This window comes from Dendrobates tinctorius, unplaced genomic scaffold, assembly GCF_039654945.1.
Source record: "Dendrobates tinctorius isolate UK_male_01 unplaced genomic scaffold, ASM3965494v1 ptg000086l, whole genome shotgun sequence".
Taxonomy (NCBI): domain Eukaryota; kingdom Metazoa; phylum Chordata; class Amphibia; order Anura; family Dendrobatidae; genus Dendrobates; species Dendrobates tinctorius.
In genome coordinates, this window is record NW_027361754.1 from 59,440,001 (window position 1) to 59,466,820 (window position 26,820).

The 26,820-nt window shown below is 41.6% G+C and overlaps 1 protein-coding gene across 1 annotated transcript in view; it reads right to left on the reverse strand.

Moving 5' to 3' along the window:
• Positions 1-813: 813 nt before the first annotated feature.
• SSU72 (SSU72 homolog, RNA polymerase II CTD phosphatase) overlaps positions 814-26,820 on the reverse strand; it is a 112,139-nt gene continuing 86,132 nt past the window's right edge. The window contains exons 3-5 of the mRNA XM_073585460.1: positions 3,516-3,655; positions 2,429-2,547; positions 814-1,403 (exon numbers count right to left, since the gene is read on the reverse strand). Of these exons, the coding sequence (XP_073441561.1) occupies positions 1,302-1,403; positions 2,429-2,547; positions 3,516-3,655 (361 nt within the window). The 3' untranslated portion in view covers positions 814-1,301. The remainder of the gene's footprint in view (positions 1,404-2,428; positions 2,548-3,515; positions 3,656-26,820) is intronic.

Sequence of the window (26,820 nt, forward strand, 5' to 3'; positions counted from 1 at the left end):
CAGCCGCGGCCTCTTCCATCACTCGTCATTCAATTGCGTAATTGTTCTGACGATTGGAGGCAGCGGTGGATTCTGTGCGACCCCCACCCAGTGTCATCCATGACAAACTGGTGGTGGTGGGATTTGTGTGATCTCCCCTCTGTCATCCGTGAAAAACACAGATTATCTTATTTTCTATTTGATTTTTTTAAAGCATTCTTTAGGGCGAGGCTTAGCAGGAGTGGCGATGGGACCCATGACCTGATATATTTATGTCAGACTGATAAAATCTACGCCTACTATGGTGTCAGTTAGTGGCATACTGCTGCTAATGCTCATTATGAGGAGCATTCGATTTCACCAGGCTTTTGATTAAGGCCAGTTTTACAGTCCAAATATGGACTGACATCTGGATTGGTCGAGGACTTCCTGACCCAAATCTACACTCGTGCATTTAGTTAAAGTCAGAAGACCGCAGTCGGGCCAGGTATTGAGATCAGAGCCCACTCAGTTTCATAAATGAATGAAACGAGCATGCCAGTTTCAGCAAATGGCCTGCTAGTGAAAGCTACAGGTAGTGCAAAGTATTGTATCAGGCAAAGAGAAGCAAAGAACAGAGTGACATTAACCGTTCAGTAAAATAGTCCTTTATTCCATATCGTGGGACATAAAGTGGTAGGCAGAGGGGAAGCTGGAAGCGTTCAGGACGATGGCTGTTTTGCGCCACACCAACGCTTCTACGTTGTGTTGACCCCCTTAGAAGCTGTTATTGCTTCGGTACATACCAACGTGTTGTAAACTTTCACACATAATAACAATTCACCACACTTAGAGTAACTTCTCCAATTTATTACCTATTATTGTACAGATATTAATATTCATATTTGTAGATCTGGCATCACCATGTGTCAGTATTACCCACGTACTGATAAGTGGGTCCATCACTGTCTTCTCCCCCCCCTTCTGACTTCGAAGGGTTACAAAGACTAGAACCACAAACTCCTCATTTGGAAACAATATACATATATATATTAAAAAAAAAAAAAAAAAAAAAAAAAAGATTAAAATAATACTCATTCAGCACAAATTTTAGGCAATCCTATTTTTTTCCCATAAATCTCTCCCTCATAATCTTCCATATTTCCCATATATATATATACAAACGTTTGTACATCTGTCCTTTTAGTTTTTTGGGGGGACAAAATACCTGAAGGAGGAAAAACACTTAAAAAAAAAAATTAAAAAAGGGGGGAAAATAAAATAAAATCTGGTAATAGAAGCGTAATAACAATGATAGAGGATAAGGCCTGAGTGGGCTTGCGTCAATAGAAGCAGATGGTGTGAAGGAAGGTCCGTCCACTCTTGTCCTCAAACTCCTGTAACAGTTCGTCTATCTCGTTCTCCATGTCGTCTGTGTGTTGTATCTGGAAGACAGAGGCGGACATTTTTTTTTGACATGTTCCAAGAAAGCTCAGCTTTTGGAATCCTTGAGGAATCAGCCGATATTGCCGTAGAAAAGCTATAGCTGGTCATACAAATTCCATGTAGTATTCCATTAAGAAATGTGGCTGCTAAAGGTGGGTCCTTAAAAAAATGTGATCGTCCCACCCCATGCTCTACGAGGATCACATGAACAGATCTTAGGACACCACCCATTTGATAGTCCGTAATGGTCTTTTTATACTTTTTACTTCTTGGCTGCTAGGACATAACACTTGTATAACCCTGGAACGAAAACCTCTGGTAGAGATGTTCTGTCCTTGGAGGATGCAGTAAAGGCCTGAGATTAATAGACTGTCCTAGCTTATTAATTAAGATAGGAAGGCGTTTTGGAAAGAATAGTTATCTGTGGCGTCAAGTCTCCGGCTTCGTTACAGTAAAAAGACTGTCACAAATACAACAAATTATTATAGGTAGATGACTGCATTTAACTTACTGTGAGTTCCCACGAGGCACATACATACTATAATATATGTATAAGCTCCAATATACTCAATGTACTGGCATAGCTTCTAGGTGCCTGTATGGCTCAGCTGCGTGTGAGCCTTTCGAGTGATATCAGAATGACTGTCTGCCACTCAAGCACTTATGTCACAGACAAATTAATATTCAGATTTCCAAACAGGGAGCTAAAAATCACACACAAAAGGCTTAACGTATATAAACTATAATAACTGCTTACAAAAAAAACAAACAAAAAAAATACAGCTGTATCACCATTTTGGGCCACAAGGTGGCGTACACTCCAACAAGCTTTACTAAACCCCTTTAGGTATAAAGACCTCATACACACGTGCTTAGGACACCACCTCCATTTTCAACAGAAAAAGCATCGAGTATGGATGCAGGCTTGCAGAACGATTCTGCCGCTGAAGCCGCACATATAGCGCTGCAGTATTTATATACCAGAGATTATCTGCTGATGGAGGAAAAATATATAAAAACTTACACATTGGCAAAGTTCACAAATTAGGAAAGCTCCTAGTGTGGCCTCTTCGTGATTGTCCTGGATATCGACATTGATGACATGCACGGGCTGACATGTTTCTTGTTCTCTGGAGTTCAGGTCTGTGGAATAAACAGCCCATAATGTCACGAGGAGCACTGAAGACTTGAAACTCTACATTATTCTACTCAAGCATGGAAATGATGGCCACCAAGCGACAATTAAACGCCTTGAAATAGATGTTGACTGATTTAAAGAGGTTCAAAATTCTGTACTAATGTTCTAAAAAGTAACTATACTTTTTTTTTTCTTTTTTATAAAATTTTGTACAGCACAAGTGGCTTCCAAACCTCTGCTATTCCTTAATCTATTTGCCTTCAGCTGCTTTGATATCAGGATGTACTCATCTGGAGCACAGGTGATGGCAGTGATGGGTCAGCTTGTCTCCTCCTCGCAGTGTTCTGCTTACCAGACCAATCTCGCGCAGCAGCCTCACCCCATACTAAGGCCTCATTCAGACATCTGTTCTTGTCACATATGAGAAACCACAGCTAGCCCTCCGTACGAGAAAACCGTCTGACTGAGGCCTGATTTGTAAAGTTTCATAACTTACCATGCCGAACAAAACTATTAAAAACATTTTTTTTTTTTAAAGTTTACTTTTTAATATCTCCTTATAGTGGACAATTAAATTTTTTCACATAGAAGGCACCAAATCCTCTGCTCAGCCAGATTTGAAAGAGGACACAGTTAACCCATCTTGTGCTGGCTTACACTGCACTCTTCATATATTGCACTCAATGATAACAGGAAGCTACAAGGCTCCCTCTAGTGGTGACTGCAGGTCTATGCAAGGGACATGGAGCCCCGTTTCAGAGAAATATCATAGGGAATTCTTTGACTTTCATATTTAATGACCTGTCCCCAATATCAGATGTGTGTATGTGTAGTGGGGGGGACTGGTCCAACTGTAAGGACCATGGCGCTCCACTGAATACGGCGTCCCTTCCTAGTTTACCAAGTCGGGTATTGCAGCACACAACCATAAGACACAACAATCACCTGTATAGGATACACGACACTGACTCACCTTCAACTACTTGATCGTAGACTCTCTCTTCACAGGTGATCACCAGGTCAAAGTGGTCTTTGCAGTTCTGAAACCTCTCCGGCCGCGGTTTGATCCTCTTGTTTCTGTCCAACATGTGTAAAATACCGTTCTGTGTATATCTGAATGATCTGGGGTTAAGGAGCCTCATCAGTAATAGTGGTCAGTAACTGGACGCCTGTACACACAACGTGACATTCTAGTCTTCACATGCAGGAGTTACATGCCAGTTTAGTGACACATCTTAGAATTTGGCAAGGAGAAGCCGAGGCGCAGATAACTCAAGGCCCGGGCAAATGTAAAATTGCAAAAAAAAAAAAAAAAAAAAAATCAATTTATGGGTCTTTTCATTAGAGCGCATTAACTATTAGCAGCCGAGAATATTCAATCTAGTGAATGGCAGGTCTTAATCAATAAGAGAAAAGCTTCCAGCAAGATTTGTGTCGATCTGCCGGGACATGAGACGCGGCCGGACTCTGGTTTGCATTTAAATTTTATGCGGTGTGTTAATTTTATCAACTAAGGGGAAAAGAGGCTGTTACTGGCATACATTTATTCATTTACTAGGGAAGGATGGAAGTGACCGGTGACATTATTGGGCCATTCATTAGGCTATTTTACAATTTAATAATGGCTGTCTTAATAAGCTCTCCTTAAAGAGCAGGTCTACTAAAAGCAAAGCAATATCTGTCCTTGGCTTGTCCTCTCCTGCTCAGATGATAAGATTCTCACCTAAGCATTTCCTAAAGCCCCGTCTCACATAGCGAGATTGCTGTTGCGTCACCGATTTTGTGACGCAACAGCGATCTCACCATGTGTGACACATAGCGGCGATCGGGCCCCTGCTGCGATGTCGCTGATCGTGCTCAAATGTCCTGGGCCATTTTTTGATCGCTGGTGTCCCGCTGGCCAGCATGCATCGCTGTGTTTGACAGGGATAACGACGAACAAGCTCAATACTACAGGTCTGCTGAGAGACAGGGTCCCAACGACCATCATATCGTTCCGTATCGCTGCTGCGTCGCTGTTGAGATCTGACTGACATCTCACCAGCAACCTCATAGCGACACATCAGCGATCCCTACCAGGTCGCATCATTGTCGGGATTGCTGGTGCGTCGCCAAGTGTGACGGTACCCTAATTGGAGATGGAGGGACAACAGCTGCTCCTGTCTCCGTGGGTAGTCCCCCCAACCAAACCTTGTAAGGGTACGTCCACATGGGACACAAGATGAGTGGACTCCATGATGAATTGTTTGGGGCTTTTGCTGCAGATTTTCATCCTATGAATTGCAAAATATGAAACCCTCGTCAAAATTCTGCAGTGAAAATTGACATTATTAAGTTCTGAAATCCTTCAGACAGATCAATTTCCTCATGGTTTTTTTTTTTTTTTTTACTCGGCATATGGACGAATTTTAAGCCTCAAGATGCGTTCATGAGTTTTTCTGCCACGATTTTTGCCCAAAAATGTGGGGTTTACAGGAAAAAGAAAAAAAAAATTGCTGTGCTTTTGGAAAATTGTGGCAAAAAAACCCAAAAACCTCGTCATGGATTCAAAGTGTAAGCCCGGCCTTAAGGTGAATACACAGTGCAGATTTTCAATGTGGATTTGTGTGCAGGGACAATCCTCACAGCAATAGAGAAGAGATAGCTTAAAGGGTTATTCCCATCTCCTAGATCCAATCCCAGTATGTAACAAGTGTAATATTAGCAAATACCTCCAGTTAAAAATTTAGTATAGTTCTTCTGATTAGCTATGTCACGTTCCCTATGTGCATGGCATTGCAATAGCTTAAAAATCTATGGTTATGACCCCTACCAACTGTTGCTATGTGAGTGGTTGTAACCACGGATACCTAAGCTACAGCAATGCCCTGCACATGGGGTAAGCGACATAGCGAATCAGGACTATTCTACATTTCTAATTTGAGGTATGCGCTATTATTACAAGTACTACATATTGGGATAGGATCTTGGAGATGGGAATACTCCTTTAATTAAATTGTAAGAAGTCTAATCTACAGGTACTGAAAATTTACTCATGGAAAATAAATATTTTTCCCAACAAAACCTAGGCATGTTACAAGCAGATTTCATAGCCAATTTGGTGCAGATTGCGAAGTGTTAAATCCACAGAGAGAATTGAGGATTTAAGAATTGCGCTGCATGTCGATTTACACACTAACAAAAAATTAACCTACAACGTGTACATGGGATTTGCTGAAGTCTCATCTACTTCGCCATTCCAGTCCAGTGTCCGTTGAATTCCAACCAGAGTACACCTCATTCTACTTAATGTGCATCTGATTAAGTGATCACCTGAACCAAATCTTATTTAACAAAGGAAAGTATAAAAAAAGACCCCGCTGTGGTGTTCACAATCCTCTTGCAATAGGACAAGCTGGATGGAAAGACAAGTGCTAGTAATATCCCAAAAGTAACAGGAATGAAAAAATAACTTTTAACCATGCCAAAGGAGTTGAAGTCTTGAGTGAGGAAAAGAAGGGCTCAATTCTGGCTTTACTAGCAGAGGGATACAGTGAGCGTCATGTTGCCTCCATCCTTAAAATTTCTAAGACGGCAGTCCATTACAACAAGGTCAAGCAGAATTGGGGACAACAAAGCTACAGACCGGCAGAGGGCGAAAACGACTCTCCACTGACCGAATGTCACTCAGCAACCGATGGATGACATCAAGTGACCTACAAAAGGAATGGCAGATGGCAGCTGGGGTGAAGTGCACGGCCAGAACAGTTCGTAACAGGCTCCTAGAGGCAGGGCTCAAGTCATGTAAAGCTAGAAAAAAAAAAAGCCTTTCATCAATGTTCTCATTGGAAAGGAGAGCCAGGCTGAAGATTGCCAAAGACCATAAGGATTGGACAATAGAGGACTGGAGTAAGGTAATCTTCTCTGATGAGTCTACTTTTCAGCTTTGCCCAACACCTGGTCGTCTAATGGTTAGACGGAGACCTGGAAAGGCGTACAAGCCAAAGTGTCTTGCACTCATTATGAAAATTGGTGGAGAATCGGTGACGATCTGGGGATGCTTCAGCAAGGCTAGAATTGGGCAGGTTAATCTTTGTGAAGGACATATGAATCAAGCTGCATACAAGGTTATCCTGGAAAAAAATTGATTCGTTCTGCTCAGGCAATGTGCCCCAACTCTGAGGACTGACTTGTTTTTCCAGCAGGACAATGCACCATGCCAAACAGCTAGGTCAATCAATGTGTGGATTAAGGACCACCCCATTAAATCCCTGTCATGGCCAAACCAATCTACAGACCTGAACCCCATTAAAAACCTCTGGAATGTAATCAAGAGGAAGATGGATAGTCACAAGCCATCAAACAAAGAAGGACTGCTTACATTTTTGTACCAGGAGTGGCATAAGGTCACCCAAAAGCAGTGTGAAAGACTGGTGGAAAGCATGCCAAGACGCATGAAAGCTGTGATTAAAAGTCATGGTTGATCCACAAAATATTGATTTCTGAACTCTTCCTGAGTTAAAACATTAGTATTGTTGTTTCTAAATGATTATGAACTTGTTTTCTTAGCATTATTTGAGGTCTGCAAGCACTGCATTTTTTTTTGTTATTTTGACCATTGCTCATTTTCTGAAAATAAATACAAAATGTATTGCTTGGAAATTTGAAGACATGTCAGCAGTTTATAGAAAAAAAGAGCAATTTACATTTTACTCAAGAATATACCTATAAAGAGAAAAATCAGACAAACTGAAAATTTTGCAGTGGTATATATTTTACACACCGAAGAATCTGAGTTATAGGTCAGATCTGCTGCAGATTTTTGCATGTACAATATCAGATTACAGTACTAGGCAAGTACGGTAAATTAAATTTCCATCGACTTAGTGGACATTTGGGTGCAGGGAAAAAATGGGCTGTGTATTCCCATATCTGTATTGCGCTCATTCTGTTATGGAAATACTATGGATTTCTCCACTTTCAATGTAGCAGTGGTAAAATCTGGAAAGAAAATTTTTATGTGGCGCACATTTACAGCTAGATGTGCCGTGAAAATGTGGTGTGCCACGTGTGGCTCAGGTACTAAGCTTCATGGAAAAAAAAAAAAAGTACAACTGTTCACAGAAAGATATAAAATCAGTAAAGTAATAGACCTGAGCACATATAAAAACACAGACTAGAATTTATACAGCGCTTCATAATTTTCTCAATATCATCAGTGCTCCACATCTCAGTGGTGCAGATAAGGGGGCTTGGGACCCTTTCCCAGTGATCGGGAATGAACAAGACACGTTAACCACTGTGTAGTGAAGTTCTGGAGCGGTCTGATCGCAGCTTGCTTTCAGTAAGGGCTCAATCAGACAAGAGTATAGTCTGAACACTGTCACACTGTAGCCATAGCGCCAGTGCACATGATCAATTTTTCAAGCAGATCGAAAAAAAAAAAAAAAAATATAAAAATGCATCATGCGCTATCTTGGACCAAGTTTACAGACTAGAGTAACGTTTGCAATGAGAGGCAATGTGGAGGAGCACAGTCAGGGCTGCGGTTTGAGGACACGACTGGCCTGATTTTCAACACGGCTGTCTGATCCCAGTATAAATAGGATATTTATTTCTTATATAAATGCTGAAGTCCTTCTCCATGTCCAGAAGGGTTAAAGTAACAGAACATTTCTTCCAGAATGCACCAATTTAGGCAAAATATGCCTGCAAGTTCCTACAGTTTTGCTCAAAATGGTTACGATAGTAGCTCAAGTAACGCTAAGGTTCTGTTCACACTTGTGTCATGGCTTCCATTATGATAGTCTAGTGTTATAATGGATCTAGGGGGTTAGTTAGATAACCGATTTCTAGGATAGGATTGTTTTATGTGCTACACTATCACGACACAGAAAGAAAAACTAACTAAAAAGTAGCGATGCACGTGTGAAGTGAAGCTTACATATCATGGACCTGCCCAAACTACGACTGTTGTACATTAGGGCTCATGGACCTGTCTTTACCAGGACTGTGGTACATGACTAAGAATGCACATACAGGCTGATATAGGAGAGTGCTTCATACAGAGGTGCACAGATTTGGGGTACATGGGAATACAGTGCTGGGCTCTGGATACATCCGGTGTTCGCTCCATGTGCGGAATATTGCGTGCAAACGTATCAGTTTTTGTTTTGAGTCACAGATCAAAATGAGCCACACACAGCCGCGATAATCATGGAAAGCATCCATGCGAGTCAGATTAGCACTGCAGTGTATAGGATACGCTCTGAAGTCGCTATCCACCCTCGTCAGTGAGAAACCACTGACCAAACACTGATGAACAACGGTCACACAACAGATGTCTGAATGAGGCCTAAAAAATATTCTCCCTCCCTAGGTAAAACTAGAAAAAAAAAAAAAAAACGCTTAAAAGATGCTTCACATTAATTTGCATGCGTTTTTGGCTTTTTGTGCCAATGCATGCGTTTTTAACCGCTCAGGAATCGATTAGTGGCTAAAAACGCAGCATGCTCATTAATTTCCGCATTGCTGCGCGTTTTTAGCCTTCCCCAATGTTCCCAGAAAACGCGCGTCGAAAACGCGCAGAAAAAAAGACGCGCGTTTTATGGGAAGGGGGATCAGTTACCTGAGTGTCTAAAAACGCTAGCGTGAGCACATAGCCTAAAGGTTAAGCCAGGAAAAGGACTAGAACTCTAGCGCCACCTACTGGAAGCAGCGATCCTAAACGTAGGACATGCCAGGTCTGGCTTGTCACACTCCACAAGGAGAAACGTTATCCCTCAAGTCTCACTCACACTTGCAATGAAATTAGATGAATTTAAAATAAAAAAAAATGTAATTCTATGCTTGTGTTTTTTCCCCCAGATCCATAGAATGTTTGAAAAAAAAAAAAAAAAAAAAAAATGCAGCATGCGCGATTGCATACAAAATTCAGATTGCACACACCCATACAAATTTATGGGTGTGTGCGAAATAGATTCCCTAGGACACCGGCAATGGAGGGGCCGGAAAAATTACTTTGTCTATTCCGCACCTGTGCTGCGATTCTCTCGCGAGACAATCAGAACACTGACTCTTGCATTGGATGTGATACGCTAACGTGACTCCAGCCTTAAACCCTAGTTAGAAACATCTCACACTTTGCACTGATGAGGGGTACCACCCCAAAACAGTCTTCAAACAGATTCTGGCTTGGCTTTTATCCCAAGTCATATTGCAAGGCTTGTTGAGTCAATATTAACATTTAGAATCACTGCTGCCAATAGGTGGCGCTAGAGTTCTAGTCATCTCCTCTGAAGAGACCATTTGCATATTTCATTTCCCAGAGGAGCATGCAAGGCGTTTATCAGTCTCCTCTCTCTGACATGTCAGATCTGGCTTGTCACTCTCCACAAAGATAAATGTGACCCCGGACTTTAAAAGGTTCGAAATTCTGTGCCGATCATTTAACAATCTTGACTAGGTTAGACTCACACTAAGATTTCATTACCAGATTTTAAGGCTATGTGCACACGTAGATTTTGGTCCTGCGGATTTTTCCACGCGAATTTGTAAAAATCCGCAGGTAAAATCTCAGGTCAAAAGACCTGCGGATTAGCCCTGCGGTTTCACATCTCTACAATGGAGGTTTGAAACTGCAGCGGAATCCGCACAAAGAATTGACATGCTGTGGATTTGAACCCGCAGCAAATCCACGTGGAAAAATCTGCAGCATGTGCACAGCGTTTTTCTGTTTACCATTGAAAACAATGGTACTGTACAACGCACCTAAATCTGCTGCGGACCCGCAGGGCCAGAAACGCTGCGGATCCACAGCAGAATCCGCACCGTGTGCACATAGCCTAGAGCGATTACCCGGTCACAACATATCATATTGCTCCATTGGATAGGTCATCAATATGAGATGTTTGGGGAATGTGACACCCTGATGACTAGAGGTCTGACTGCTGGGACCCCCCCAGAGATCATGGCTCTGGAACCAGATGTTGAATGGGACAGGCGAGCACGCTCAACCCCTGCTCCATTGTGTATGAAAACTGTTGGAGAAAGCAGAGTGATGAACTCCATTATCTCATGCAGTCCTGTTAACGAAGATAGAGCATGCGCACCTTCTCTCACTCCATTCAAATCAGTCCTGCAGCCTTGTGTTTAGGAGAGCAGGCATGACTTTCCATTATAGTTTCTCTCTGCAGCTTCCACTCCTGATTTTTCCTGAGAGAGGAGATGGCAGTTGCTATGGCTACACTTCCATGTAAACAGGTAGGGGAGGAGCTAGAGGCAGAGTTCCTCCCTCCTCCAATTTCTATGGAATCTTATTGGTAGCTGAAAGGAGACATTTGATGACTGATCAGTCCTTCCACCCCGCATGCCCTGGGCATCATTTTCATTTTACAGTGTGTAATGTTATATTAATTCTATCTCAATTAATTCCACTTGATTCTGTCAACAGAAATAATGCAGCTTAAAAGATAACCTTTCACTGGATTTTTAAAAATTTTTTTATATAAACTTCCCTCTCATGTGGATTCAGATAGCTTTTTTTTCTTCTGTGACCCTCTGGATCAAAGTTATGGTCCCCGATAGTAAAAATGCAACATTTCCCCTTCACCAAATGGGTGTGTACCACAGAACTTCTCTAGGGGTGTGGCTGTGTTCCGATTGGCCAGCATCAGAGGAGAAAAAGCAAACGCCCACAGATTAGCCCTTTGGTATACACCCAGTTGGCTAAAAAAGAAACACTGCATTTATTAGCGAGGGTCAATTTTTTTTCACGATGAGTAGAGACTAAAAACAGAATTAGCGGAGCAGCAGTAACTGGAGGTTCTGCATTAAAATAGAAAACTATTAAAGATGACCTTTCACTGTATTTTTAAGTGGTTTTCCACTTTTTTTCATACAAAATACCCATCAAAAAAGTGGAAAACCCCTATAACACCCCAAGTATTGGCCAGAAACATTAATCTGATCTTTATGACAGGTCTGTCTTCTCTCCGAGCAGATCTGTTTTACTAAACTATGCTAGTGCTCATTTCCTTATAACTATTGCACCATCCTTCGCTATTCCTCCTGGAAATTTATTAACATGACAATAGGACATCACCATTTATCCTTGTTTTATGGGTCAGCCATGATTGGACACTGTCAGACTTTGCTAGGCCACACCCATTTGTCAAATTATTCCTACATTTCCAGGAGGAATATGAGGAATGGCACAACACTGAGTTGAAGAAAAATATGCGACACGGTTGTTAAATTACGAGGCAAACAAATAGACGCTAAAACCAGCATGTCAGAAGAAATAGCAGCTCCATATCTGGGAGTTTTGCAATTATTTCCTCTATGAAAGACCGTTAAGTGTGCACATGAAGTGTTAGGCTATTAAACATTGATTGGATAATGTAAATGCACCTTAAAAAGGTTAAATTCACACTAGGTGCTTTTTCAGCATTTTTTTATGCAGCAGCACCTGATCTCCTTGGCAGGAAAAAAAGCTGCAGAAAAAAAAAACGTTTTCCTTGCTGCAGGTTTAGCATACTAGATTTGTCTCTTGTGCATGCTGATCAAGTTTAGTGTCGGGGAAAAAAAAAAAAAAAAAAAAAGTCCTATATTATAGAATCAAGTTTTGGCACAAAAAAAACACCCCAAAACCTGATATCTGCATTTTTGGTGTTTTTTCACCACTCATTAATTTCAATGGGTGAAAAATGCTGAAAAAAAAAAAAAAAAAAAAGTCCTATATTATAGAATCAAGTTTTGGCACAAAAAAAACACCCCAAAACCTGATATCTGCATTTTTGGTGTTTTTTCACCACTCATTAATTTCAATGGGTGAAAAATGCTGAAAAAAAAAAAAAAAAAAAAGTCCTATATTATAGAATCAAGTTTTGGCACAAAAAAAACACCCCAAAACCTGATATCTGCATTTTTGGTGTTTTTTCACCACTCATTAATTTCAATGGGTGAAAAATGCTGAAAAAAAAAAAAAAAAAAAAGTCCTATATTATAGAATCAAGTTTTGGCACAAAAAAAACACCCCAAAACCTGATATCTGCATTTTTGGTGTTTTTTCACCACTCATTAATTTCAATGGGTGAAAAATGCTGAAAAAAAAAAAAAAAAAAAAAAAATCACTGACAGAAGTGACGAGCTCCATTGTGCAAAAAAACATGCAAAACAAAATCCTGATGAGAAAACCAAGCGGTGTGCATGAGATTTCTGAAATCCCAGGCTTTGCTGGCACTGGAAAACAGCTGAAAAATGCTGCAAAATCACCTAGTGCTTCGCCTTCGTCGGAGCCCCCATAACATTCTTTTAAAAAGGTACACGGTAATGCATCTTGCAGGTCAACAGAAAAGGAGAATATATTACACTGCCATTTTATTGGAGTTCAGATGGCTGTTTCATGGTCTATATGTGGACTACAATGCCTAGACTGACTCAAACTTACAGCTTCAGACAAAAGAAGTTGTAGGTTCGATCCAGATGACCCCCCAAGTCAGTAAGTCCTGTATACGGACCATGTAATAGGGCCGTCTTAATCATGCCTTAATCTGGAGCCATCAAAACGAGCATCTCCAAAGTGGTCCTTTATGGGCCAGATCTGGTTGCCCGCTGCAACCGCTTAATAGGACCTAGTCACGATCACTGTTGCAGACTGTGCTCTACCTTGTGGTGAAGTAAAGGTAGACGCACAACCTTTACTGCAGCCAGCGCCTGTGAACATGCCAGGAATAATTTACTAGGTGCATGTATTAGAAAGTCACCAATTACAATGGCTCCCATTCCCAAAAGGTACTATTCATAGAGCTGTTCTACCAGGCACTAATTTACCGAAGTGGCTTCATACTATGGCAATCCTGAACATCCTACCATTCGGAAACTATCGACCTAACGATCACTCAGCCAAAAAGGATCGGATGTTGAAATCCTGAAGGCCGGATCCTTCTACCCTGCAATATCTGTCGGAGAGAGCCGTGATGCTCCCGAGTCGCGAAACAGCATCTATATAGAGAAATGAGGTTCAGAAAATCAAAGCATTTATGGCACATCCTGAGGAGGCTTAGAAAGTGCTTTATATAGGAATCACCTGTATGCTCCAAAATCAGTATCACTAGGACAAACATGGGACTTTATTGTGCACAGCCCCTACAAAGAGCCAGACCTTTAGTTTAAGGTCTCACAAGTAGCTTTTAATCTGCATTTTTTCCGTGCATTTCTCCATGTGGAAAACATGCAGCGTTGTAAAGTAACCTCAAAATGAGGTTCAAATAGAGTGTTTGTGCGTTTTCCCCTCATTGAACTCAAAATGGCTAAACATTAAAAACCGCTCAGAATTTTTTTTTTTTGCATGAAAAACAAACACACCCTCATAAAAACCTTGCATGCGAAAAAGGCCTAAAAGTCTGCTGGAAAGTTTTATAGGAAACCTTCATTGTGTTCATATGGGGATGCGGCACACCATGGGTGGGGGTTGCTCAGTCTGTAGCATCCCACTTCCTAAGATATCATTAATTGACAGATCTGTACTAGCCGGAGAAGCTGAAGGAAGAGTGCTGGGGACAGCGGGACCCCATTCCCAGGTTCGCGCAGCAATTCTGTGTAGGATTATGAAGGCGTTTTCTTCAGCACCACTTCAAATATGAAGTTTTCTCCAAAACTATCCAGTCTTTGTCAAACTAGTTATGGCTACTCTCAGCATAAGGTCACCTACAATAACTGACTGATACAGATTGTAGAACAAACTCCATTAGGTTCCTAAATGTAAATAAAAGGGGTCAGTTACCTGTGAGTAGAGAAAGAAAAGTTGGTCACTTCCAGTAACAAACATTTACGCGTTTTAGTTATATTTTGCACGTACTTTAAAAATACTACAAAAGCCTATGGGCGAGTCATTAAAGTGTTAATGCCAAAAAACGGAGTTGGGCAAAATTTTAGTTTACATGCCCATTTTGGCATGGCTAAGCTCAACAGACAAAACCTTCAATGTTAGCAGTGTTTCCTATGCCAGAAACACTACTCCAGTGGTGTAACACTACCAGAAAGGCGCATGCCACTGGACATGAATACAGCACATTTGGAGTAATATGCACTCCTTAGCCTTTATGTTTACATGTTGCGTTTTTGCTGAATTTTTTCCACGGGCAAGATCTGCTCTCTTAGCAGTAAGAAAGGCGTTAAAAAAAAAAAAAAAAAAAAAAAAAAAAAAAGGTTATGCTTAGTTTTCGTCCTGTTTTTTTTTTTTCAGGGTACATTTGTCCCTTGTGCATGCTTGATAAGCTTCAGTGTATGTATGTATATATATATATATATATATATATATATATATATATATATATATATATATATATATATATAAAAAAATAATATCTGGTTCAACTTCACGTTTTGGCGCTAAAACCCAATACCTGCAGTCTTGCACTTATCCATTGCTTTCTATGGATGAAAAATGCTGCAAAAAAGCCAAGAAGCAGCGAAATGCTACATTTTGCAAAAAAACAAGATATTTCACAAGATCGTGACCAAAAAAAGTGTGCATGAGATTTCTAACATCTCAGATTTTGCTGGTACTGTAAAAAGCAGCTGAAAATATGCATTAAGGCTGGTTTCACACTTGTGTTTTTTGCGCTGTATTTTAGTGCAAAAAAACATGCGTTTTTCCCTATACTTTAACATGGGTGCGCAGACACATGCGTTTGTACGCGCATGCGTTTTTTTGTAGTGCGCTCAGGCTCACAAAATGCATCCTGTTGCATTTTCTGTGCGTCCGACTTGCCCCCAAAAAATGCATGCGCACGCAATGCGTGTTTTTTTTTTTTTTTACAGCAAAACACCCATTAAAGTCTATGCGTGAGCATACGTGCGCATTGTAATGCGCATGCATGCGCAAAAAAATGCATGCTTTAAGTAATAAAAAAACACCGCACGAAAACCCGCAAAAAAACGCACAAACGCATGATGCGTTTGTGCGCAAAAAAACGTGCAGCAAAAAAACGCAAGTGTGAAAGTAGCGTAAAAAAAAAGCATAAACCGTTGAAAAAAATGCAACGTGTGAACATCGCCTTAAAGAACTTGATGCCTCTTATTCCTGCACGATTCTCAGACTGGTGTACGACAAGCAAGTCTTGATGAATGGGGCCTATGACTTTCCGCCGGCAAACCTATTATGGCTCCTATAACAGGAGAAATGATTGAAATTGAAGAAACTACCCAGTGCCACACGTGCTCACTAGCCTAGATCACTTGTTATTTGAGGTTTCTGTAGCCATAAAGCTGCTCAACAAAAGGGACACTGAACCAGAGGTTTGTAAGAGGGCATTTTATTGGCCCAAAGCAATATACAGACATATTGATTATCGCAGTTGCCTCCACTATAGAACAGCACACATACATGGCATACAAGGCAGAGGAAAATGTAAGGTGTGTACTTTTGATATGCCTGCAAAATTGACATTACAAGCAAATAGGGTATTGGACAAAGGATAGATTAATAAATTACTACTTTTATTATACTACATATTACTACTCTGTCCGTTATGTTGGAAGATAAGTTTTAAATAACCTAATTTTTTACATCACAGGAAAAAAAAAAAGTGAGCTTTTATAGAAACATGGGCCATGAAGCTTATAGGATTCACAGATTCACAGTGTAGTATGGGGAATAAAAAAAAAAACAAACAAAAAAAAACAACCTGTTGTGACGTGGTGTGTGGGATGCGGTGAATAAAACAGAAGGATGGGGTTGAGTAAGGAGCCACCACAAAAAAAAAGCTCTACAGAGAAAATGAGTACTGTGCATATAATAAAGGTGCACATTATCCCACTGTATGTAATTTGTAAGATTGTAGAGAGACTATCCAAATAAAATTGCATATTTGTTCTGCGGTTTAAAAAAAAAAACAACACACCATTTGGAGATCAGATGAGCCAGATCTTTCTCTATCCTGATATTAACCGTCAGACTGTCAACTAATCCTGCCAGAGAACTTGGACGCCTTTAGTCTAATGGAGGTCTTTAGACAAAAGCAAAATTTGTTGGTTTTAGTCATTGTCAGATTTTGATAGGCCAGCGAAGACGTAATGCAGTATTCTTCTACAGCACCAGTGCTAGGAGAGCCCACCATTCCTGTTCACCTGGTTAAAGGTGTATTCACTGGATAGGTGATTGTTAAAATCAGTGCTGGAAATACCACATGATGCCAATACAGGGGACTTTCTCCCTGGCCGTAGGAATGCAGTCAGGTGAAGAATGAAATGGCCTGTTGCTTATGCGCCCAGTCTTTGGAAAGCTATGGTAGCACTGTAGAAAACATGTGAGCGCTGTGCTTGGTTCTTGGGCCTTTCACAAAGATAATGAACGGAGCAGCGGGGCACTTTCAGCACTGACTACTCCAATCAACTGCTTATGGTCATGGCCTAGGATTGGATAAGAATGAAGGGTAGAATTCTTTTGTTTTGACTATCAGTAGGAGACCCACGCCAATCTAAATTACTAATCCAATGGCTAGTTGAAAACTTTGGAGACTGGAATACTCATACTCCGTTCACAGATTTAAAAATCCAGAGCTTTTCCAGAACTGATAAGGTCCTATCCCAAAGGGAAAAATAAAGAAAAAATGTGGTGTACCCATGTTTACTAGGTACAGCTCCATACATTTGGCAATAGCTGCAGTACCAAGTGCAACCACTGTCAGATATGGCTCTGTGCTTGTAAACACCAAGGAGTGTGGCACTGTCAGCTGCTCGGTGCGGGTGGGAGTGAATGAACAACCGAAACCTAAGCTTTTCACAGATACAATAGTCTTCGCCGCCTTGTAATTCAAGTCAGTTTCCGTGTTTCAACGATCAGCGTGTGCCCTGCACGTTGTCAGAATTTTCCATTGTGGCTGGTGAGAGTGGGTGGTCATTTAGTCGTAAGTATGCGATTTGTATATCATCTAGCCACATTCCAACTAGATGTGTTTCCTTGCTAAAAAGTGAATCAAGCAACGCCGAGGAAATCTAGTTCGAGTGCTTGGTACTCTAAATCGAGCAGGTTGGATGCTTGCACGCACTCGAATCAAGTATACTAGAGGTCAATGGCAAACATGTATTTTTCTGGAAGACCCCACCAGGAGGGCTTGGGGAAGGGGGGGGCAGGAAAAAAAATAATGCTGAAATGGATGGAAACTGCGCTCACATGGAATGGAAGACAACTGGATGCATCTCTGACTCCCAGGTTGCTGCTGAGAAAAATGTCGTCAGTCTTACTCCAATTTTACAGACTGAAAATAAAATAGACAAAACTGAAGATAAAATGGGTTTTACAAGAGAAAAATGTTAGGAAATATTCTTTCCTGTATAATGACATATGGCAAAAGTAAAAATACAAAAAAACCTCCTCTACCCCCCAGAGTCCGGCTATCTCACTGCATTTCCCCATTACTACATCGTAGAGTGGGAAATAAAATTACATTTATTGGTGGGTTTCAGTTTTAACAGTTGATGGCCTTATCTGGGCAGGTGGTGTGTGAGACAGACACATCCTGTTAATTTATGAAAGGACTCACTCAAAGCCTATGCTGACAATGCAAGAACTTCCAAAAATTAGAAGGAAAAGGAGGGAATCCAACACACCCTGTATTAGAAATAATGGGGGGCCCAATACACATTCTGTTAAATTTGTTAGGTAGCTTATGAACTAAGTGCAAGGGCTGTCAAATTAGGAGGGACTGCAATACACCCATTAAGACATGTAAATAGCTGAGAAACATTTACCCCTGGGGTTGTAAGTGTATATATGATAATTGTAGAGGTAGACTTCATACCCATCATGCAAAATTTATGAAATAGGGCACCATACACACCTTAAAAAACTAAGAACGAGGGTCACAAGATGACCCTCTAAAAATTATGAGCTCAAATATTTGTGCATCCCTACATATTAAGCTCCTTGTGTCCCTCTTGAAACATGCAGGGCGAAAGGCCAGAATCAATACAGTGGGGAGAAAAGTATTTAGTCAGCCACGAATTGTGCAAGTTCTCCCACTAAAGGTACTGTCACACTTAGCGATGTACCAGCGATATGATGCGGTCAGGATCGCTGGTACATCGCTAAGTGGTCGCTAGTGAGCTGCCACACAGGCAGATCTCACCAGTGACATTGCTGGGGACGGGGGTCGCTACTTACCTGTCAGACGAGGCGATCCTGATGTCCTCCCGCCCGCCTCCACGCTCGTCTCTCCACAGGAAGCGCCGCAGGAAGCTGACGACGAGAAACAGTCCAGGACGTTCTCGCGCGATCAGCTATAACCAGCGGGGGAGCGGGTCGTTGGTAAGTATCAGACACAGCGATATCGCTAGCAATATCGCTATAACGTCACAAGTTATAGCGATATCGCTTAGTGTGACAGGCCCTTTATAAACATGAGAGGCCTGTAATTGACATCATAGGTAGTCCACAACTATGAGAATCAAAATGAGAAAACTCCAGAAAATCACCTTGTCTGAGCTGCAAGATTTATTTTGAAAATTATGGTGGAAAATAAGTATTTGGTTATTAACAAAAGTTCATCTCAATATTTTGTTATATATGCTTTGTTGGCAATTACAGAGGTCAAACGTTTTCTGTAAGTCTTCACAAGGTTGGCACACACTGTTGGTGGTATGTTGGCCCATTACTCCATGCAGATCTCCTCTAGAGCAGTGATGTTTTGGGTCTGTCGCTGGTCAACACAGAATTTCAAGTCCCTCCAAAGGTTTTCTATGGGGTTGAGATCTGGAGCCTGGCTAGGCTATTCCAGGACCTTCCTATGCGTCTTATGAAGCCACTCCGCTGCCCTGGCGGTGTGCTTGGGATCATTATCATGCTGAAAGACCCATCCACGTTTCATCTTCAATGCCCTTGCAGATGGGAAGTAGGTTTGCACTCTAAATCTCACATACATGGCCCCGTTCATTCTTTCATGTACACGGATCAATCGTTCTGGTCCCTTTGCAGAGAAACAGCCCCAAAGCATGATGTTGCCACCTCCATGCTTCACAGTAGGTATGGTGTTCTTTGGATGCAACTCAGCATTCTGTCTCCTCCAAACACTACAAGTTTTGTTTCTACCAAACAGTTCTAGTTTAGTTTCACCAGACCATATGACATTCTCCCAATACTCTTCTGGATAATCCAAAAACTTTCTAGCAAACTTCAGATGTGCCCAGACATATACTGGCTTAAGCAGGGGGACACGTCTGGCACTGCAGGATCCGAGTCCCTGGCGGCATAGTGTGTTACTGATGGTAGCCTTTGTTACGGTGGTCCCAGCTCTATGCAGGTCATTCACTAGGACCCTCCCCCCGTGTTGTTCTGGGATTTTTGCTCATCATTGTTGTGATCATTTTGACCCCATGGGGTGAGATCTTGCATGGAGCCCCAGATCGAGGGAGATTATCAGTGTTCTTGTAGGTCTTCCATTTTCTTATTATTGCTCCCACAGTTGATTTCAACACACCAAACATTACAGATTCACAAAATGAGAAAATGGATATCCGGCACCGTTGTGTGGAAAAATACCCTGGATGTCTGCACATATATTTTTCACATTAATAAAAAAAAACACCTTAATCCCACTTGGAACGGGTGCTCAATCCCATGTTGAAAAAACAGAACATTTCATTGTGAAGAGAAAGAAAAAATAGGATGGCACTCACCGTTCATGTGAATCAAATCACTTTATTTCACATACACAAGGCATCGGTATAGGCACGGGAGCAATGTGCTGGAAGACCTGTTGAAGCGTATTGAGCGCAAAACGGCTGTTGTCCGTCTTCCAGCACATTGCTCCTGTGCCTATGCCGATGCCTTGTGTATGTGAAATAAAGTGATTTGATTCACATGAACGGCGAGTGCCATCCTATTTTTTCTTTCTATTACAGATTCAGTCTTCCCAGCTTGGTACAGGGCTACAATTTTGTTTCTGGTGTGCTTCCAACAGCTCTTTGGTCTTCATCATAGTGGAGTTTGCAGTGTGACTGTGAGGTTGTGGACAGGTGTCTTCTACTGATAAGCTCAAAACAGGTGCCATTACTACAGGCAATGAGTGGACGACAGAGGAGCAGCTTGAAGTAGTTACAAGTCTGAGACTTACTTTCCACCATAATTTGAAAAATAAACCTTGCCAAATCAGACAAAGTGATTTTCTGGATGTTTTCTCATTTTGACTCTCATAGTTGTGGTATACTGATGATGTCAATTACAGGCCTCATCTTTTTAAATGGGAGAACTTGCACAATTGGTGGCTGACTAAATACTTTACAGTCTGCTCACCATCCTGGTAGCTCTTCTGAACTTGCTCCAGTTTTTCAATGTCTTTTTAAAAGTGTGGTGCCCAGAACTGGACACAGTATTCCAGATGAGGCCTGACCAAGGAGGAGTAGACGGGGATAATTATTTCATGTGATCTAGACTCTATGCTTCTCTACACCCTAGAACGGTTTGCCTTTTTTGCTGCTGCAGCAGCACACTATTGACTCGTGCAGTCTGATTAGCATATCAAAGTCTTTCAACCATGCTGTTGCTTAGTTCTATTCCTCCTACTCTGTAGAAGTAATTTTCATATTGTCTAGATGTAGAATCTTGCATTTCTCCATTAAATATTCTGTTAGTCGCTGCCCATTGTTTACGTTTATGTAGAGCCTTCTAAATCCCATCTTCTCTATTGTTAGCTATCCATCCTAGCTTTGATTCACCTGCAAATTTGATTAGTTTATCTTCAGTTTTCTTATCTAGATCATTTACACAAAAAAAAAAAAAAAAAGTTCAAAACACTGGGGCCAGGATAGACGCTTGTGGTACCGCACTTGAAGATCTCTTACAATTGGGCGTACAATCATTACCACTCTGGGTACGGTTACTAAGCCAGTTATGAATTCACCTAATCATACCCTTGTCAATCCCATATATGGTCATTTTTTCAATAAGGACTATTAAAAAAGTTGAGATATACTATCTACCGCATTTCCCTGAACCAGTCAGCGATTCCATCATAGAAGGAAATTAGGTTAATCTGGCATGACTTATTTGCTACAAACCCATGCTGGCTCTGGCTATGCTGGCTCCTGTATTCTCATACATGTACTTACATACACGCTGCTTAGTTTGTTTAAAAATCTTTCCTGGTATAGAAATAAAGGGCCTGTTACACATAGCGATTTTGTGACACAGCAGCGATATCGTGACACGGTAGCGATATCGTGACACGGTAGCGATATCGCTACATGTGACACTCGCCTACAACCACCCCCCCACTGGCTATCGCTGATCGCGCAAGATCGGCCTGGTCCATTTCTCATCGGCTTCCTGCTGGCTCCGACGAACGAGTCATGGACGCAGGCGGAAGACGGTCATCATCGCTGCATCTGAAAGGTGAGTAACGACTGCTTCTGCATCGCTAGTGAGATCTGCCCGTTTTTGCAGCTCACTAGCGACCATTTAGCAATGCACCAGCGATCGTGACCGGGTCATATCGTGGTCGGGATCGCTGGTGCATCGCTAAATGTAACGGGGCCTTAAGGCTCACTGGCCTTTTAATTTCTCGGATTCATCTTTCCTTTTTTGTAGATACAGCAAACAAAAGATGTCTAGCGAGGTAGCATGGAAGAATGTCTTCTAGACAAGCTTTTATTGGAGTATTAAAAAACCGTAGCGGTGCCTCTGGAGAGAACTCAAAACAACACTTTTCAGCTAGATATGCATGGTTGTGAATAAGGCTATCTAGCTATTCTCGCCAGAGGCACTGCTACTGTTTAAATGCGCCAATATGAACATTTTTTCTATGCTCTGCATTCCTGTACCTGGCTCTGGGCAGCTCTGTGTGAGGACTTAAAGTGATCTCCCTGCATTCCACAAAACCATTGAGCCGACTCTCCACTTCCTGTACCCCCTCCTTCCATTTTTTTGCAGATAGGGACATTTGCCCTTCTCCAATCTTCTGGTACTTCTAAATTATTTATAAAAAAAAAATAAAAAAAAATAAAAAAAAAAAAAATTTATAGCTAGTGGTTCTCCAATTTCCTCTGCCATCTCTTTCAGTATCCTAGGATAGAATTCATCTGGACCAGGAGATTTAAATTCATTTAAGTTACTCAAGTGTTCCTTCACCATCTTTATATAGGTAGGTGTGGATTATTTTATTTCTGCGATCGCAACGTGAAGATCAGTTGATGCTACAGTTGCTTTCTTAGAGAACACAGATGCAAAATAGGAATTTAAAAGTTCAGCCTTTTTTGATCACTTGACCCTTTTCCTACTGTAAAAATCCTATAGTATCTTAGGCTTTTCTTTTGCTTTTGACATACCAAATTTTTTATAGCTTTTGGTCTTTCTTGCAAGTCTTACTTCATTAATGGCCTTGTATTCCCTGCAGACAGCATTATATTCTTCTCTAGACATGACCTCTCTTTCCAGTTAAACACTTGTTAAAAAGGAAAACAAAATGTAGAAGTTCTGTGTACATCCTTCCTGGTCTCTTTATGTGCTTCCAATTCTTCCTTTTTGGGATGGTTACTGATTGTGCAGTGAGAATATCATTTTGCAAACTTCTTGGACATTTCTGTCCTTTAGAACATACAGCCATTGGACCTTTAGTTCCAGCAACCATTACTTACTCAGCCATTTCCTCCCTGTTGGTAAGAATTAGGTCCAAGATGGCAGATCGTCTTGTTCTCCATTCTACCTTTTGAAAGAAAGTTGTTGGCAAGAGAAGATTAAGAGTTTTTCAGGACCCATTACTTTTGCCCTAGAGAGATTCCCAACAAACATCTGGCTAGTTAAAAATCTCACAATAACTATGTTGTACTTCAAGAACAGGGACATCTGATGTAAAGAGGCGTTCATCCATGTTTTCACTCTGTCCAGGTGACCTACAGTAAATACCTACAATAGTGTCCTTTCTGCTCTCCTTGTATTCTTACCCAGTTTCTGCAGAGCTAAGATTCTCTGAAGCTTGGATCTCTGTGGCTATATGTTCTCCCTAACATACAATGCAACACCTCCTCCCCTCTTGTTAATCCAGTTTCTAACAAATTGTAGCCTTCAAGGTTTGTATCCTAATCATGTGTATCATCCCCAGTTACAGTGATGCATACATCTCATGTTAGCTCCAATTCTCTTTTCCCATGCTCTGTGCATTTGCATACACATTTTAGTTTGTAGTAGGTTTCTCTTGCTCCTCTATTTTTCAGAATTTTTTTTGTTCTTTTAATTCCACTTCTAATAACATGGTTTTCAAAAGAATTCATTAGCTGCATATTTCTTCCTGGCTGTATAATTCTCATCCCATATTGCTCTAGTTAAAGCTCTCCTGATTAGTGTAGCAAGGTGTCTACCAAATATGTTTTTCTGTTTCGTAAGATGCAACCCATCTCTAGCAAGGAGTCCATCGTACAAGTAATTCACTCCGTTCAAGAAACCCAAAAGGTTCCTCTCGACACCATCAACGTAGCCAGTTCACATGTAGAATCCTATTCAATCTCCTTAGACCATGTCCATCCACTGGGAGGATGATGAGAAGACAACCTGTGCTACCAGTTTCTGCATATAGTTTCCAGGTCCTTTTTGGCTGTCATTTGTTCCTACATGTATTAATAGGCATGGGTGGTAGTCTGTAGCACTGAATAGTCTTGATACCCCATCAGACACATTGAGTTGGGCGCCTGGAAGACAGCACAATTCTCGTGAGGTGCTGTTCGGTCTAACTCCTGTTCCTCTCAGTAGAGAATCCCCCACGACCATCACTCCTTTTCTTCACCACAGGGCGACTTTCTCTCTTAAAGAGGCTTCTGATTTCCTATTGGAGTGGTCTTCATGGGCAAAGTACTTTTTTGATGTACATTTACATAGCTGTCCTGCGCAAGAGCCTGGTAGCAGTTCTTCAGTGGAATGGGTACCAACTGCCTCCTCATTCCCTTGCTTCTTTGGATCACTTGCCTCCAATTCTCTTCTACATGTACACTGAAAGGTGCTTCTCTGAACAGTTATTTCTACTCTATCATTAGCTTCTGCAGGAATACGGAAAAGGATAAAGATATATACCATATGTACTCGAGTATAAGCCGAGATTTTTTCAGCCCATTTTTTTGGGCTGAAAGTCCCCCTCGGCTTATACTTGAGTCAAACGCCAGGGGGTCGGTGGGGGTGTCAGATCATACTTACTCCCTCCTGGCGCTTCTCCGCAGCCCCCTGCTTCTTCCAAGGTCTCCGGCGCCTGTGTTCAGCGGTCACTTGGTACCGCTCATTAAAGTCATGAATATGCGCATATTCATGACTTTTGTGAGGGGTACCACGTGACCGCTGAAGGAAAAGCTTCCGGAGACCATGGGACAAGTGGCGGCAGAGACCGTGCTAGGAGGGGGCAAGTACATGCGATATTCACCTGTCCCCGTTCCACCGCCGCCTGCCACTCTATCCTCTACGTCCTCTGTCTGTGACGTTCAGGTCAGAGGGCGCGATGACGTAGTTAGTGCACGCCGCGCCCTCTGCCTGAACAGTCACTGACAGAGTACCCGGCAGACACAGTGGCGCACGGCAGTGGAACGGGGACAGGTGAATATCTCAGGTGCCGGAGCCTGAGCCAGCGGCGACACCGGCACCTGGCCCCGATAGCGCGCCGGTGTCCCCGCCTGCTCAGGACACCGGCACCTGGCCCCCAGCAACGAGAGGTATGTCTTTTTTTTTTTATTCGCAGCAGCATATGGGGCATAATCTATCGAGCATCACATGAGGCATAATCTATGGAGCAGCATGTGGCATAATCTATGGAGCATCTTATAGGGCCATAACCTTTAAAGAGCACCATATGGGGCATAATCTATGGAGCATCTTATGGGGCAGCATATGGGGCATAATCTATAGAACATCTTATGGGGCCATAACCTTTATGTTGCAGCATATGGGGCATACAGTCATATGTTAAAGTTTGGGCACCCCTATTAATGTTAACCATTTTGGTTTTTGCAACAGCTATTTCAGTTTCATATATCTAATAACTGATGGACTCGGTTATATTTCTGGATTCAAATGAGGTTTATTGTACTAACAGAAAATGTGAAATCTGCATTTAAACAAAATTTGACCGGTGCAAAAGTATGGGCACCTCAACATAAAAGTGACATTAATATTTCGTAGATCCTCCTTTTGCAAAAATAACAGCCTCTAGTCGCTTCCTGTAGCTATGAGTTCCTGGATCCTGGATGAAGTTATTTGTGACCATTCCTGTTTACAAAACAATTCCAGTTCAGTTTGATGGTCGCCGAGCATGGACAGCCCGCTTCAAATCATCCCACAGATGTTCATTGATATTCAGGTCTGGGGACTGGGACGGCCATTCCAGAACATTGTAATTGTTCATCTGCATGAATGCCTGAGTAGATTTGGAGCGGTGTTTTGGATCATTGTCTTGCTGAAATATCCATCCCCTGCGCAACTTCAACTTCGTCACTGATTCTTGCACATTATTGTCAAGAATCTGCTGATACTGAGTTGAATCCATGCGACCCTCAACTTTAACAAGATTCCCGGTGCCGGCATTGGCCACACAGCCCCAAAGCATGATGGAACCTCCACCAAATTTTACTGTGGGTAGCAAGTGTTTTTCTTGGAATGCTGTGTTTTTTAGCCTCCATGCATAACGCCTTTTTGTATGACCAAACAACTCAATCTTTGTTTCATCAGTCCACAGGACCTTCTTCCAAAATGTAACTGGCTTGTCCAAATGTGCTTTTGCATACCTCAGGCGACTCGGTTTGTGGCGTGCTTGCAGAAACGGCTTCTTTCGAATCACTCTCCCATACAGCTTCTCCTTGTGCAAAGTGCGCTGTATTGTTGACCGATGCACAGTGACTTCCATTTCCTTACTATGTTCCTCACAGTGGAAACTGACAGGTTAAATCTCTGAGACAACTATTTGTATCCTTCCCCTGAAAAGCTATGTTGAATAATCTTTGTTTTCAGATCATTTGAGAGATGTTTTGAGGAACCCATGATGCCACTCTTCATAGGAGACTCAAATAGGAGAACTACTTGCAAGTGGCCACCTTAAATACCTTTTCTCATGATTTGATACACCTGGCTATGAAGTTCAAAGCTCAATGAGGTTACAAAACCAATTTAGTGCTTCAGGAAGTCAGTAAAAAGTAGTTAGGAGTGTTCAAATCAAGAAAATGATAAGGGTGCCCATACTTTTGCACCGGTCAAATTTTGTTTAAATGCAGATTGCACATTTTCTGTTAGTACAATAAACCTCATTTGAATCCAGAAATTTAACTGAGTCCAT